At 41.1% G+C, this 13,438-nt stretch overlaps 1 protein-coding gene across 1 annotated transcript in view; it reads left to right on the top strand.

Annotated features, from left to right (window-relative positions):
* Nucleotides 1–13,438, top strand: part of LOC306935283 (coiled-coil domain-containing protein 148-like) — a 51,254-nt gene that overhangs the window by 22,974 nt on the left and 14,842 nt on the right. Inside the window, exons 7-9 of the mRNA XM_079518256.1 lie at nt 8,794–8,889; nt 8,999–9,180; nt 11,484–11,622. Coding sequence (XP_079374382.1) covers nt 8,794–8,889; nt 8,999–9,180; nt 11,484–11,622 — 417 coding nt within the window. The remainder of the gene's footprint in view (nt 1–8,793; nt 8,890–8,998; nt 9,181–11,483; nt 11,623–13,438) is intronic.

Raw genomic sequence — 13,438 nt, 5'->3', positions numbered from 1 at the left:
ATCTTGATGATTTGGGCCAAATTGCCTCCCAGCTATAAAGGGTTTTTTATAGCCTGGTAAACCCAACCAAAAAGTGGAAGAGACAATCAGCATCTGTGCTCAGGGCTGTGTGATTGACAGACTCTGATTGGCTCTTCTACTTTTTGTTTTTTGCAAAACGCCCACCCAGCTCTTGGAGCCAGACCAGTCTGAGGTGACATAAGAAATGTGGTATTTAGTAACCGTGGCACTTTGAAGTGATTTGTCCAGTGTATTTATTGTGTGTCCTCGTTCAGTCCTCGTTTGCCATGCCTGTAGCCTTGACATCAAACTCTATGTACCAATATGTGAATATGTGTACCTTATTGTGTGCTGTATTCCAAAGATAGTTTCAGGCTTTAGTACATTTTTGTCAAATCATTTTTGAAATTCAAGTACTGCATGTTCTTAAATACTTTTTAATACTCTCAGCCATTTTACTACTGAACGCTAACAGGAAAAGACAGCATTAGCTTGACCACCCAACCATGTCAGGTAGGGATGGCTTTAACCTTTATAATTAACTTTTAAAAGTGTAACTTTAATTTTGACGTGGGGACAAATATTTGATGTAGGAAGTTTGGAACTGCTTGGAAGATGGGGTATATGGGAGGATTGGGGGGCCATGATGAGTTGTAGGTGGGTGGGGGGGTTATGGGGTGTGGGGTGGAAGTTGGGGTGGTTGCAGGTTATGGGGAAAATCGGCCTCATAGTGGCGCTATAACAGGCCTATGTGAACAATTTGTTTGTTGGGGGTTATGGGAAAATTGGCCTCATGGTGGCGCTACAACAGCCAGGCCTATGTGAACAATTTGTTTGTTGGAGGTTCCTTGCCCCTATGGTTCCTTGGCCTCCAAGGAGAGTGTGTGCAAAGTTTCACACCGATCTTTCGATGCCCGAGATTAGCTGTTCACAGACAGACAGACAGACAGACAGACAGACAGGAGCGAAAACATAATGACTAACCTTCGGCTATTCCGGCCTGACGGGGATAACAAATAAAACCACAGTTGTAGATGGTATTTTAGGGGGATAGCATAGTGAAGAATGACAGACAGGGAGTGATATGCAGCAAAGCCTGTCGGGCTCGGGAATCAAACTTGCGACTCGCTGTCAGGCTGCATTAGAGCCTATATGTGGTATGTGCTCCCACAGTTGAAGATGTGATTGGAAATCAGCATAGACTCGAGGATCCTCCTCTGGAGACATTCTCACAAGGACATTGAGATTTTGGCATATTGATTCTAGGGGTCATTTTGGCATATCAATGGGGGCTTGATTCTACAGGCGTGGCATATTGGCTTAATTAATTGGTCCTGGAATGGTAAATAGGGGCAAAGTTAGTCCCAAGTTTGAGTTACTAGTATAAACTGACGTTTTTTGTGTGAGAAAAAATAATTGATATGAACATATATTGATATTCTGACAGATATTGATAATCACACATATAGGACATACAGTTGGAGGCCATCGATATTGTCCTTTTCTTTTTGCTGAGGTTTGCGTGATCTGCGCAAAAGGACAGTTAACCCATTTTGGGCGGGAACCCTTTTTGGTGTTTTAAACATTGTTATAATTTAGCTATTGAAAAATAATAGAAAAATAGCAGACCTACAAGCTCGTAGCGCGCCACTTGGTGGCGCGCTATGAGCTTGTAGATCTGCTATTTTTGAAAAATCGTGAAAATATTTATTTCAGAAAACTGGAGGATTTAGAAGGATTTTTTAAAATTTTGAGGTCAGGCCTAAATGGGTCAAATGATAAGGGACAATATCGGTGGCACCCAACTGTATGCAACTTCCCTTCCAATGATGGCCTGTTTTCCCTCCTGCTGTCGGGAAAGAGGTACTGCAGCATCTGAGCCATATGCAGCAGGATGCTGAATAGATTATTCCCCAAGGCAGTGAGGGATGAGGATCACAAATGGAGTGTGCCCCCTGCCAATGCCCCCCCTCAAACTGAAGTGAACCGGACTGGACTTGAATCGGGACATCCCGATCCTGGCTAACTGCACTTTCTAAAATGCGCTTTCACATACTGTGCTGCTAACTTTAATAATAAAAAAATGCACTAGAGCGCTTTAACATACTGCACAATGCTAACTTTTTCAAATGCTGCTGTACTAATTTGTTTTGGATTTGTATGGATTTTCTTTTACGTTTGCTAGATGTCTTTTTCATGTTGCTCGGCAAGTAGTTAATGGAGAACAGCATGAGCCCGCACCTACAACTCTTGAACTATATCTTTATTCCTTACTCCTCCCTTCTCCCTTCCATTTTGTTCACACACACACAGGCAGACACAGACTGACTGACTGGCTGGCTGGCTGACTGACTGACTGACTGACTGACTGACTGACTGACTGTTTACAATTAGCCTGGAAACCAGACGAATCTGTTGGTGCGGAAAAAATATCAGCCCCTCCGCAGATTTGTTGTTATTGGATTTCACTCCCTCCGAAGTAGATGAGGGACCATTCAGGGCCCAGTATGCAAATATGGGGCAGGTTTATCACCAGAGGCATTTTTTGTATTTGCCTCTTGGAAATGCAGGTTCCACAAGGAGATTCCTAATATCTCGCAGTGATATTAGTCTGGCCATGCCAGGCTAGTTTACAATACTGCATGCATGTGCCATTAAAAGCTATTTAAATATGGATTATAAAGAAAAGTCATAGAACTCTGCTGCTCTTGGGAGCATGCTGTGGGATACAGGTAAGCTGTATGGAGGGGGCCAGTGGTTCTCTTCCATTTTAAATGAGTAGTTCACCCAAATAATTACTTATTTCTTTTCTGATTAAATTACACACCACGTTTTTGTCGCATTAAGAGACTCAATTGAGTCTCCTGATGGTGCACGTAATTAGACATAAGCCGTAATTACAAATAAAACTAGAAAAAGTGCCCCTCGGGGCACAGGTCTCCACCAAACCAGGTCAGGTTGTGGCCTCCTGGTGGCGCTATAATATGCCAATGTGAAAAGGGTGCCATTTCTTCATACGCCTTTGATGGCAATTGGATGATTTGAGGCATTTTGCATTTTGTTCCAAAAATTTGTTTTTCAAAAATCAACCTGTTGGTGGCGCTATAACAGGCCAATATGAAAAGGGTGGGATATATTCCTCAGCCTAGTAAGAAAATGTGTGAAAGATTTCACGTAAATTGCATGCTGCGTTCATGATTTGAGGCTTTTGTTCAAAACGGGGCAAACTTTGAAAGCCAATTATAGCCAATTAGGATGGAATATGAAATATCGGACAGATCCGACTTGAGCACATGACTATAGAGATACTATGTACAAAAGTCGGCCTCCTGGTGGCGCTATAAAAGGCAGAGGCGGAAAATGCAGGTCAAAGGTTTGTCCTTGGCCTCTAGGGAGTGTGCATGCAACGTTTCACGCAGATCGGTGCAGTTTTAGGTAAGAAATGTGAAAAGCTGCCTCATGGTGGCGCTATAACAGGCCGTTCTGGAAAATGTGGGGCAGAGGTTCATCGTTGGCATCCAGGGAGTGTGTGTGCAAAGTTTGGCATCGACCGGGTTAACGGTGCCGGAGATTAGCTGGTAACGGACAGAAGGACGGACGGACACACACACACACACACGGACGGAGTGCAAAACATACTCTCTCCCCATGCCTTCGGCCTGGTGGAAACAATAATGTGTTTGTTCTATGGTCTTGACTTTGTGACCGAGCACATGCCACAACACCATTGCACAAGACCCCTGTTATATTTTGTCTCTATAAGACTGAAATCACAAATTAATCACTTCTATGCGTAATGCTGCTGCTGTTATGACACCTGAATATCCTCATCACACTGCTCAAAGATTTGTATTATCTTTGTATTATCTTACTGTCGAAGGCGAAAGTTAGATGCATCACTAGAAGAAGCAATAAGTGTAATTTTCAGTTCAACGAGGGACAGTAAGTTAATTGAATTTTTTTTTTTTTAATGAAATGCATAATATTTTGCTTGAACCATATGGATAACAACATGCTTTCAAAAAAGATATGTCATGAGAATGTACAAATAGCTATGAAACATAGCTGAAGTTATGAGCTTGATATCACTTGGTAAGAACAATTATCTGTATTTGTGTCTCCACCAGACTTATGTAAAACACATTTATTTTATATTACTCCTTCAGATTGTATCCACATCTCACGCAAATCGGTACACATGATATTTTTCTAATTTTTCTAAAATAATCTGTGAGAAATAATGGAACGGATACAGCAGATATGAGTTTCACTTCTGTTTATATTATTGGCCAGTGAGGCGGTCCAACAGGTACTGCCCTCCACTCTCTCTTCCCCTGTTCCTCCTGCCTTTTCCTTTTCTCCTGCTGTCGTATCATCTCTTCCAGTTCCTGCCTCATCTTTCTATACTCCTCCTCTTCAATCTTTCTCTGGGCCTCTAAGTACAACTTATCCGTGTAATGCTGTGTACCATTGGCCTTAACCATCCTATCAATCTTGGCTAGCAGACGGGTCACCTGTGCCCGGTTGTCTATATTTCTGTTGTTAAAAGCATGGTAACTTCCTGAACACTTGCCAATTAGCTGCTTAAGTGCTGAACATTTCTCTATATACTCTATATACGTTATTTTGATGGCGTCTGTATAAGTGAACAGAACCAATGTGTACTTCAAAGCCAGCTTGGAGAAGGTCTCCTGAATCCACTTCATGGTCTCCTTATCCTCTGGGGTGAACCTCATGGCCAGACTGAACACCAGCAGGAAGACGTGGGGACCGGGAACGGTCATGTTCACGCACTTCATCATCTCCTCCTTCATCTCCTTGTTGGTCAACTTTGTGTTGAAGAGCCCGGGCGTGTCGACCACCACCACCTTTCTTCCTGACACTTTGGTTTCACGTTTACTGCACTGGCTGGTCACAGAGTCACCTGCGGCGTCGTGGATGAACTCCTCCTTGCCCAGGATGGTGTTCCCAGTAGCACTCTTGCCCACGCCGGTCTTACCCAGCAGCACAATACGCACATCATATTCAGCTGCTGACATAAATGATATGAAGATAAATCAGCTATAGCTCTTATTGCTGAATGAACACACACAACTCATACAATATGACAAGCAAGCAGTTTGTGATCAACGTAAATCTTTAGGTGGCGTTGGGAATGGAGGTGGGAGAGAGACCATATTGCACTCTACTATAATTCTTTGTATGATTTCCTATTTAAAGATGGAATGCTGTGAGTACACACAGGGAAGACATATTCCAATATTCTAACCACACCTGGGGGTAATGTTAACTCTATGGACACATACAAAACTCACGGCACTAACAAAATTGACCAACAAGTTCAAAAGAAGAACTAAAGAACAACTCACCCATTGTGGTCTGTCTACCTGTGTGTTTCTTTTTACCTGTCGAAGAAACACTGGTAAAATGATTTGAATAAATCTGTGTGTGTGGTGTGTGGTGTGTGCGTGTGTGCGCGTGCGTGCTAATCCCGACATCTTTATATCTTTGACAGCTAATACACCAGATGTTGTTGTGGTTGATTGAGAGTCCAGAGAAGTGTCTGTATTAGAGATAGACTGCACTTTGACCCTAGCCTACTGTATATGAAGCTATTATGACCATGGCGAGCTCATGAAATACCACTCCTACATGCCATTGTACAGCTGAGTTATAGGTGCAGGGCCAGGCTATTTGTTTTTATGTTTGGCAGTCTATAGGGCATACCCACAGACTGGTTTTAGAGGGTTCCAACAGCTTGCCCAAAAAGGAGGCAAAAAGGCTGGCAAAGTATACAGTAGCCTACTGAGTGGCATTCATATTATAACATGAAAACACATGCAATGATTTTGTGAATGTAACCTTACATGCAATAATATTTGTGTGGACATAAATAAATGGTGTGTGTATGCGTGCGTGCCTACAATCCTGTGCCTCAGCAGATCAGGCCAAGAAATTACCCCTGATGCACACTATGTGTACACACACACACACACACACACACACACACACACACACACACACACACACACACACACACACACACACACACATGGCTCATACATCCATATGCATATATGTACATATAAACATACATTTATTTAGCATTAGTAAATAAAAATCACACCTAAAGTCTAACTCATGTTGCTATGATTAGGTGATGTAATGGTGATGTAAAACAAACGGTGACAAAACAAACATTAAATTCTCTTTATTGTTAATGGCATTTAATGTTTGTGTTAGGGACAAGATTATGTAAATTTTCCCTTCATTGGTGTTTTTAAAACAACTAAAAACAAACCTGTATATAGGTGGGGCTAGCGCCCCTCAAAAATAATCATTTACAGATTGTGTAACTGTTATAGAGGCTCTTTGGCGGGCGCTAGCCCCTCCTGTATGCATCACATTCTGTGGTACAAAAACACACAAAGCTGTGTGTTTTTGTACCACGGAACGTGATGATGTATGGTCACGAGTGTGATGTGTCTAAAATTAAATTAACCTATTGAACGAATTATGAGATATACCAGAGTAATCACATGCAAGCAGGAATAGAAAAACACAGAATCCGTCTGTCGTCCAGCTTCCAGGAGAGTTGCCTCAGTTGTCTCTGCAGTCTCCAGGCTATATAAGAACTTACTTTCACTTTCAGTTGTGTCATGTGGTTTTTTGTAAATGGCCTTATCTGCTTACCTGCGGACACGGACATGGACACACACACACAGACACACACACACACACACACACACACACACACACACACACACACACACACACACACACACACACACGAAAGGATGTTGAAACCAACATGGGCGTTCCTGCAAGTGACTTTTAATTTAAAAGTGCCTCAACATTGAGAATCTAAAGGAGACACTGGGGCAGCTCGGACATTGAAGACGATTATGACAAATACAGTAAACTAGACAATACTTTTCCTGAAGAAACCGTGTGAGCTCGAGTATCTGTCTACTCGATGATGATGTATTGACCCACATGACTTCTGTCTTCCTATTGGTTAACTCACATGACGTCACAGCCCAGCAGGAAAACGGGTCCGGGAATAAAGATTAGTTTAGTAAGGTGGTCGCAGTTAACTATGAACTATGCAGTTAACTATGAAACCTTGCGTTTTTGACACCTAACCCACAATCCCCGTCACCGTTCCGAAACAGATAGGCGGCGGCCTATGTCATGTCACGTATGTGTATAAGTGTTGGCTTAAGTTTTATGTTCATCCGAGGGACCGTCTCTCTCTCTCTCTCTCTCTCTCTTTCTCTCTCTCTCTGGCAATCAAGTAAATGCGATTATGCATGCGATGCGAAACTTAATATTAATAGCGTTTTGCGAGGCAGGTTGGTGCACATACATACATACATACATACATACATACATACAGTACATACATACGGACAGACACACATAGCTGTTCATTGGAGCAGTTAGGCACCGCTCAAAAACGAGCCCTGGAATAAATCCTCTGTATAGCTCTTAAACAAATAATATTGAAATATTCGCGATAATGTTGAGAATACAAATAATGAATGTACAATTTTGTTGGTGTGAAGGCTAATGAGAAAGCAGATGCAAAGAAAGCTTTGAAATTAAATGACGATTAAATGATAAATGCTTCTTTTGAAAAGGTGATGCCAAATCATTAATAAGAAGGGCAGGAAAGAAGTGGGACACACTATGACACCATATATAAATCAATTAAGGTGAAGGATTTCAAATGGAAGAGCAGAAGAGAGGAAGGTTTTTTTCTTTTTTTCAAGATTAAGATTTGGACATGCTTTTTTTAATGACACGTGTCAGATAAATGGAATGCTGCAAGAACCTCTTTATTTTCCTTAAGGATTAGATTATAAGATATTATTTTTCTTTTCAATAGGTGGTGATTACTATCCACCTATACATGTTGGTTTGTGATCCACCATTAAATTCATAAAATGAACAAGGTGTGTAAGCTACTGCTGACAATGACCCTGGAGAATACAAATCTTTGACAAAGATTTTTTTAATTTCCTGTGATTGATATGTTTTTAATTAAATTGTTCAATAGTGATATTATCAAACATAAATATCAAACATATCAGACTGCCTAGTGCCTACAGTATATTTCCCCAAAAGATTTGGTCAGAAGCAGGGATAAAATATATCCACTAGAAATCTCTAAATATCCACGCACATCTCCAAAAACTTCTTCAGGAGGTGCTGAACAAAAAGATACGTACAGGGGAAAGGAAGGAGGTCCGCACACTGTTCTACAGCTCCCAGAGTAATTTTTTTAAATAAGAGGACAACGTTTCGACCCACAACACGTCTTCGTCATCTGACAAAATCAAATCAAACCCTCACAGTAAGCACCTGAATTATCCAAATATCAGTATGTGACTACGACAAAGACCCAGCAGCACATGTACTCGAATGATTGTATTGTATTGATTGTAATCTTAGCCTATGTTTGGAACTGTTTTGAGTTCTACATGGGTGAGTGCTAACACATTTTGATAAGAACAGCAGCTTACTGTACTTCTATCTATATTACGTCCGCAAGACAGACAGACACACAGACACACAGACATACAGACCTGTATTGATCCCATGAGGGAAATGTTTGTAAAGTCTCAGTGATACAGAGTCAGTGGGGGGAATGTAATGACATGAAAGCCATGACTGCTGGGATGTTTACTTGGGTTCAAACCATACACATCTCATTCTCATGCCATTGTGGGAGGTTTATAGGGTTTGCCCCAATTTTAACTATGGTTTTATCTCTTAATGAACTGCTAGGTAAACCTTGTGAAGGACCAGCAAGCGGGCATCAGTGTGAAACTTATTGCAGAGGGTCTGGCCTTGGAAGAAGAGATTGCTGCTCTAGGTCTGGAGGTGAGAGATTCTTTGGCTTGGTTCCATCCATAGACATGCTTTGGTTTCAAAGTTATCTTTAACCTGTCTTTTTGGTATTAAAATTCCAAACCACTCAATTCCTGTCTAGGACCATGTTAGTAGTACCCAAGAGAATCTGCTGGACATGGAACAGGTTCCAGGGGAGGTGTTAGAAGCAGACTGCCCATACCCTGAATTGAAAGAGTCACTGCACCAGGCCTTCTGCTCCCTGACTGAAAAGTACCAGAGCAGACTCCAGGGTCTCCATGACAGCCTCCAACAAATGGGCAGGTTAGATTTGACAACTATTAACACTTCCTTCTCAGATCACAGTCTCTCTTTCTCCTGGTTACTCCTCACATGGAACAGATGCACCGATTTCCCCAGTTGTTATGAAACAATTATGATGACAATCACTGCACTCTCTCTGTTAAATCATTCTCAATCAAAAACAGAGTTGTAGTCTTGCGCGCATCTTGATAGAAAGAACAAAAGACAAAAATGGCAGCAGACTTACAGCATTGCTGCAGAATCATTTCTCCCCTTTGAAGGAAGCTCTTGAATAAGTCAGGTTTATTTATTTTATGAAAGTGTCATTTTATACTTTATTTCATATAAGCCAGGGTAGGGTAGAGAGACAAGGGAAAAGAGAGAGGAGAGGCATGTAAAACAGTGAGACAAGACATTTGAACCCAGGTCCTTGCTCACTAGGAGGATATTGGTCTGTGCACTAACTGGCTGAGCCACCATGGCACCCTTTCACACATTTATGACTTTGGAGTAGTGGTAATATAGTGCATTTTATCACTGTATGTACTCTATAACTGGATGACGTCAGCCGCTAGCTAGCTTGTGCAGCTATGAACTACTCTAGTTTTAGTTACAGAGTGCAACAACAAACGATTATTATTCCTTTTGATGCCTTTTTAATGCTCTTCTTGGTAACACATCATGACATATTAATGACCCGTCATAAAACATTTAATCTAATCATAAATAATCACTAATAATGAACAAATAGTTTGTTCACGTTCGTAAACGATTACTAAAACATGTATAACTATGGTTAAAAATCATTAATAATGTATTAGTAAGTAGTAAACGATTCATGAGTATGCCATTTTTTGATACATTTGTAAATTATTATTATACTAAATATTATTATAATAAACAAATTATTATTATACTAAACATGAAAGACAATTCTAGTAATTGTTTTGCGTGCGAATCATTCAAGCCAGGTAGTTTGCAACAGGTAAGAAGGTCCACATTGACAGACAGACAGTCGTGATTGATTGAAAATTTTATTTCACTATGCAGAATGGGTACTTTGTACGATCCGTGATTAACCATTACACTTGTTTATAACAGGGTCTACCATTTTCAATTCATCAGAACATTTAGATACGTACAAATATACACAAAACAGGAAATCATCATATAAAGAAATAAAAAAGGGAAAAACATGTACAGTATGGGGAGAAAGGGGTGGGGGAGCTCAGACTTAATTTACAGGGGCTAGTTTCGAATTGCAGCCGTCGGTAGATGCTCTTTGAGAGCGGTTTTGAAGGAGTCAATGGATTCACATGTCTTAATGGCTGTTGGTAGGGCGTTCCAAATTGTAGTAGCATAGGAGCTAAATTAATTCAGATCAAGTGGAACGAATGATCTGCAGATCATTTATAGATGTTTAATTTGTATATTTATTAAAACATGTAATAATAACTTTGTTTGTTTTAGTTAGTTACAAATTATTTAATAATAATTCACAAATGTATACAAATGGCTTATTCATGAATTGTTTATTACTTACTAATAAATTATAAATGATTTTTAACGTTTTAGTAATCGTTACGAACAAACTATTTGTTCATGATTAGTTACTTATCTATAAACTGCTTATAAATGTTTATAAATGTTTTATAACAGGTCATTATTATGAAGCGCTATACCCCGTTTTTTTGGCTTATTCATAGTATATTTTTACATTAAGTCTTTAACCAGTGACCCCTCGTTTTGTGCTGTCTTTTTGGGCGGTGCTAGCATTAGTCTATAGTCTGCACGGTTACTGTGGTTACTGTGTCATTACCTCATCATTACCTCAGTCATCTATATTAACCCCTGCATCAAAGGTAAATGGTAAATAGTGCATTTATATAGCGCCTTTATCCAAGGCGCTTTACATAGATTGTGCATTACATTCACCCATTCACACACACATTCATACACCGATTGCAGCGGAAGCCATGCAAGGTACCAACCAGCACATCGGGAGCAATTTGGGGTTCAGTGTCTTGCCCAAGGACACTTCGACATGTAGACAGGAGGAGCCGGGATTCGAACCGCCGACCCATGGATCATTGGACGACCTGCTCTACCTCTTGAGCCACAGTCGCACCGCTCACTTCATACTGGGTGTGATTTTTAAGTAACCTTACTGTATGCCTGTATGAGCTACTATGGCATACCTGAATTTCCCTTCTGGCATTAATAAAATATGTATCTATACATCCTAGAGTAGAAATGAGTCACACGAATGAGTCACAGGAAATAATGTAATGACGTTCAGATATTCTCCATCTAATTTGCTTCAGGTTCTGTGGCTGGCCTGCATTGGACCACCAGCGCTTCGAACTGACAGTGGGCCAGTACCCTCGTGACATGCCTAACCACAGAGCACTGTACATAGACATGCTACAAAGGCTCTTCCCCCGTAAAACCAGAGAGCAGCTGGTGAGTCCTTTTGCCAAAGTTATATGCAGTGTATGTAAGGGTGCTCTGAAGAAAATAATTTGCTTTCTATGCATAAAACAGACAGAAATATGCAAAACAGGCATGTACAACTGCAGGTGTGCACTCACGCACGCACGCACGCACACACGCACGCACGCATGCACGCACACACATACACACACACATACACACATACCACTCTCCCTGTAGCCCCCCACTCAAAAGTCTATATCCTTTTTAACTCCCTTCTTGCGGTGTATAACGCTAATGCAGAGAGTACCAGGCTCCCATCTCAATGTAGTGCAGCATCGTGGACAAAGAAGGAGCTTCAGATAGACAGACAGATACAACCACACAATGATCTGCTCAGCAGGCTGCAGGATGTGCCATGTCACCCTCCATGGACAACTCCCTCACGCCACTCCTGCTGCTCCCCAAATCACCATGACAACCGCCAGTCCCCCCAGCCTTGACACCCTTAGACCTGCATGTCCTCCTATCAGTTCCGGCTGGGTGCTACATTTAGAGCCCTGATCGTTCAGCCTCTGCAGGCTCGTGGGACTGAGAGCTGTGTTTCCCGGCTCTCATCCCACGACACTTTGCTCACTTTCCCACAAATAGATACAGAGTCAATGGAGTGCTGACTCCCAACTAATCCAGCTATTAGTCACAATTAGGCCTGCTCACTTACCACAGGTAATCAGCCCAAATTGCAAATGTAAATGGTTGAAACCTTGTTTATAATGTGCACAAACGTGACTCCGAAGATTTTATGTGGAAGAACTATGAAGTATTCCTTTAACCTTTTGTTTTTTTGTTTTTTCGGCTTTCGCCTTTATTTTATATTTTGTATAGAGGGACAGACAGTAGGCTGACAGGAAATGGGGGAGAGAGATGGGGGTGTGACATGCAGTAAAGGCCGTCGGGATCGGGAGTCGAACCCGCGGCACACTGCCAGACTTGGACTACCGGCCAAGGTGCCTGGACCACTGAGCCACAGCCCAGGCCGTATTCCTTTAACTTTTTGGGGGCATAGGTACATTATGTCTGTCTTTTCATGTGAGGTCTTTGCCCTTCCAGAATTATCTAAATGAATAAATTATTGCAATACTTTCATAAAATGATTAACACATTAAGGGTGCAGGATGCTTCAAACGATGACTGAACCTTGAGGCTTGAGCTCTGTTTCTGTCTGTGTGTAAATTCCCCCAGAAAATAGACCCTGTCTATTTGGCAGCAATGGGCTTGTGTTCTGTTTAAAACAAACTTCCCTGGGCTCTGACAGACAGACCAGCAGGTCCAGTAGTTAGCATCGGGATTATAGAAGTCAAGTGACCAATAATACTTTCTATGGAGTCAATAAGGCTTAACATTTTTCTCACTTTTAAATCGGATCATTGGATTTTCTTTTCTTTACAACTCTACAACTACAAATACAATCCAATTCCATCTGCATTTGATCATTTCTGGGTGATGATGTTTGTTTTCTGCTCTCAGATTACCATGCAGAAGAGAGACTTTACAGCATTGTTTGATTGCAGGATGGTTAAAAGGGTGTTGAAAAGGCTGCCTTTGTGACTTAATTCAATACAGACATTTAAATTGCTTGACAAAGTGCCATGGCTGTGGTTTAACATTGTCTGTGAGCCACTTTTGTGATGTAATTGTCGTTCTTCCTCTGTTCCTTTAAAAGAGCAAAGGGATTTGGTTGGATTATGAAGGCAGTTTTTGTTTCTTCCTTGAATCCCAAACATTGAGAATGAGATATTCTGTTTCTATTCAAATCATGCAGTATGTAAAAAAAGAAAAAGAAAAA

This window comes from Electrona antarctica (genome assembly GCF_951216825.1).
Source record: "Electrona antarctica genome assembly, chromosome: 13".
NCBI classification, from domain to species: Eukaryota; Metazoa; Chordata; class Actinopteri; order Myctophiformes; family Myctophidae; genus Electrona; species Electrona antarctica.
This window is presented reverse-complemented; position numbering and strand designations above follow the sequence as displayed.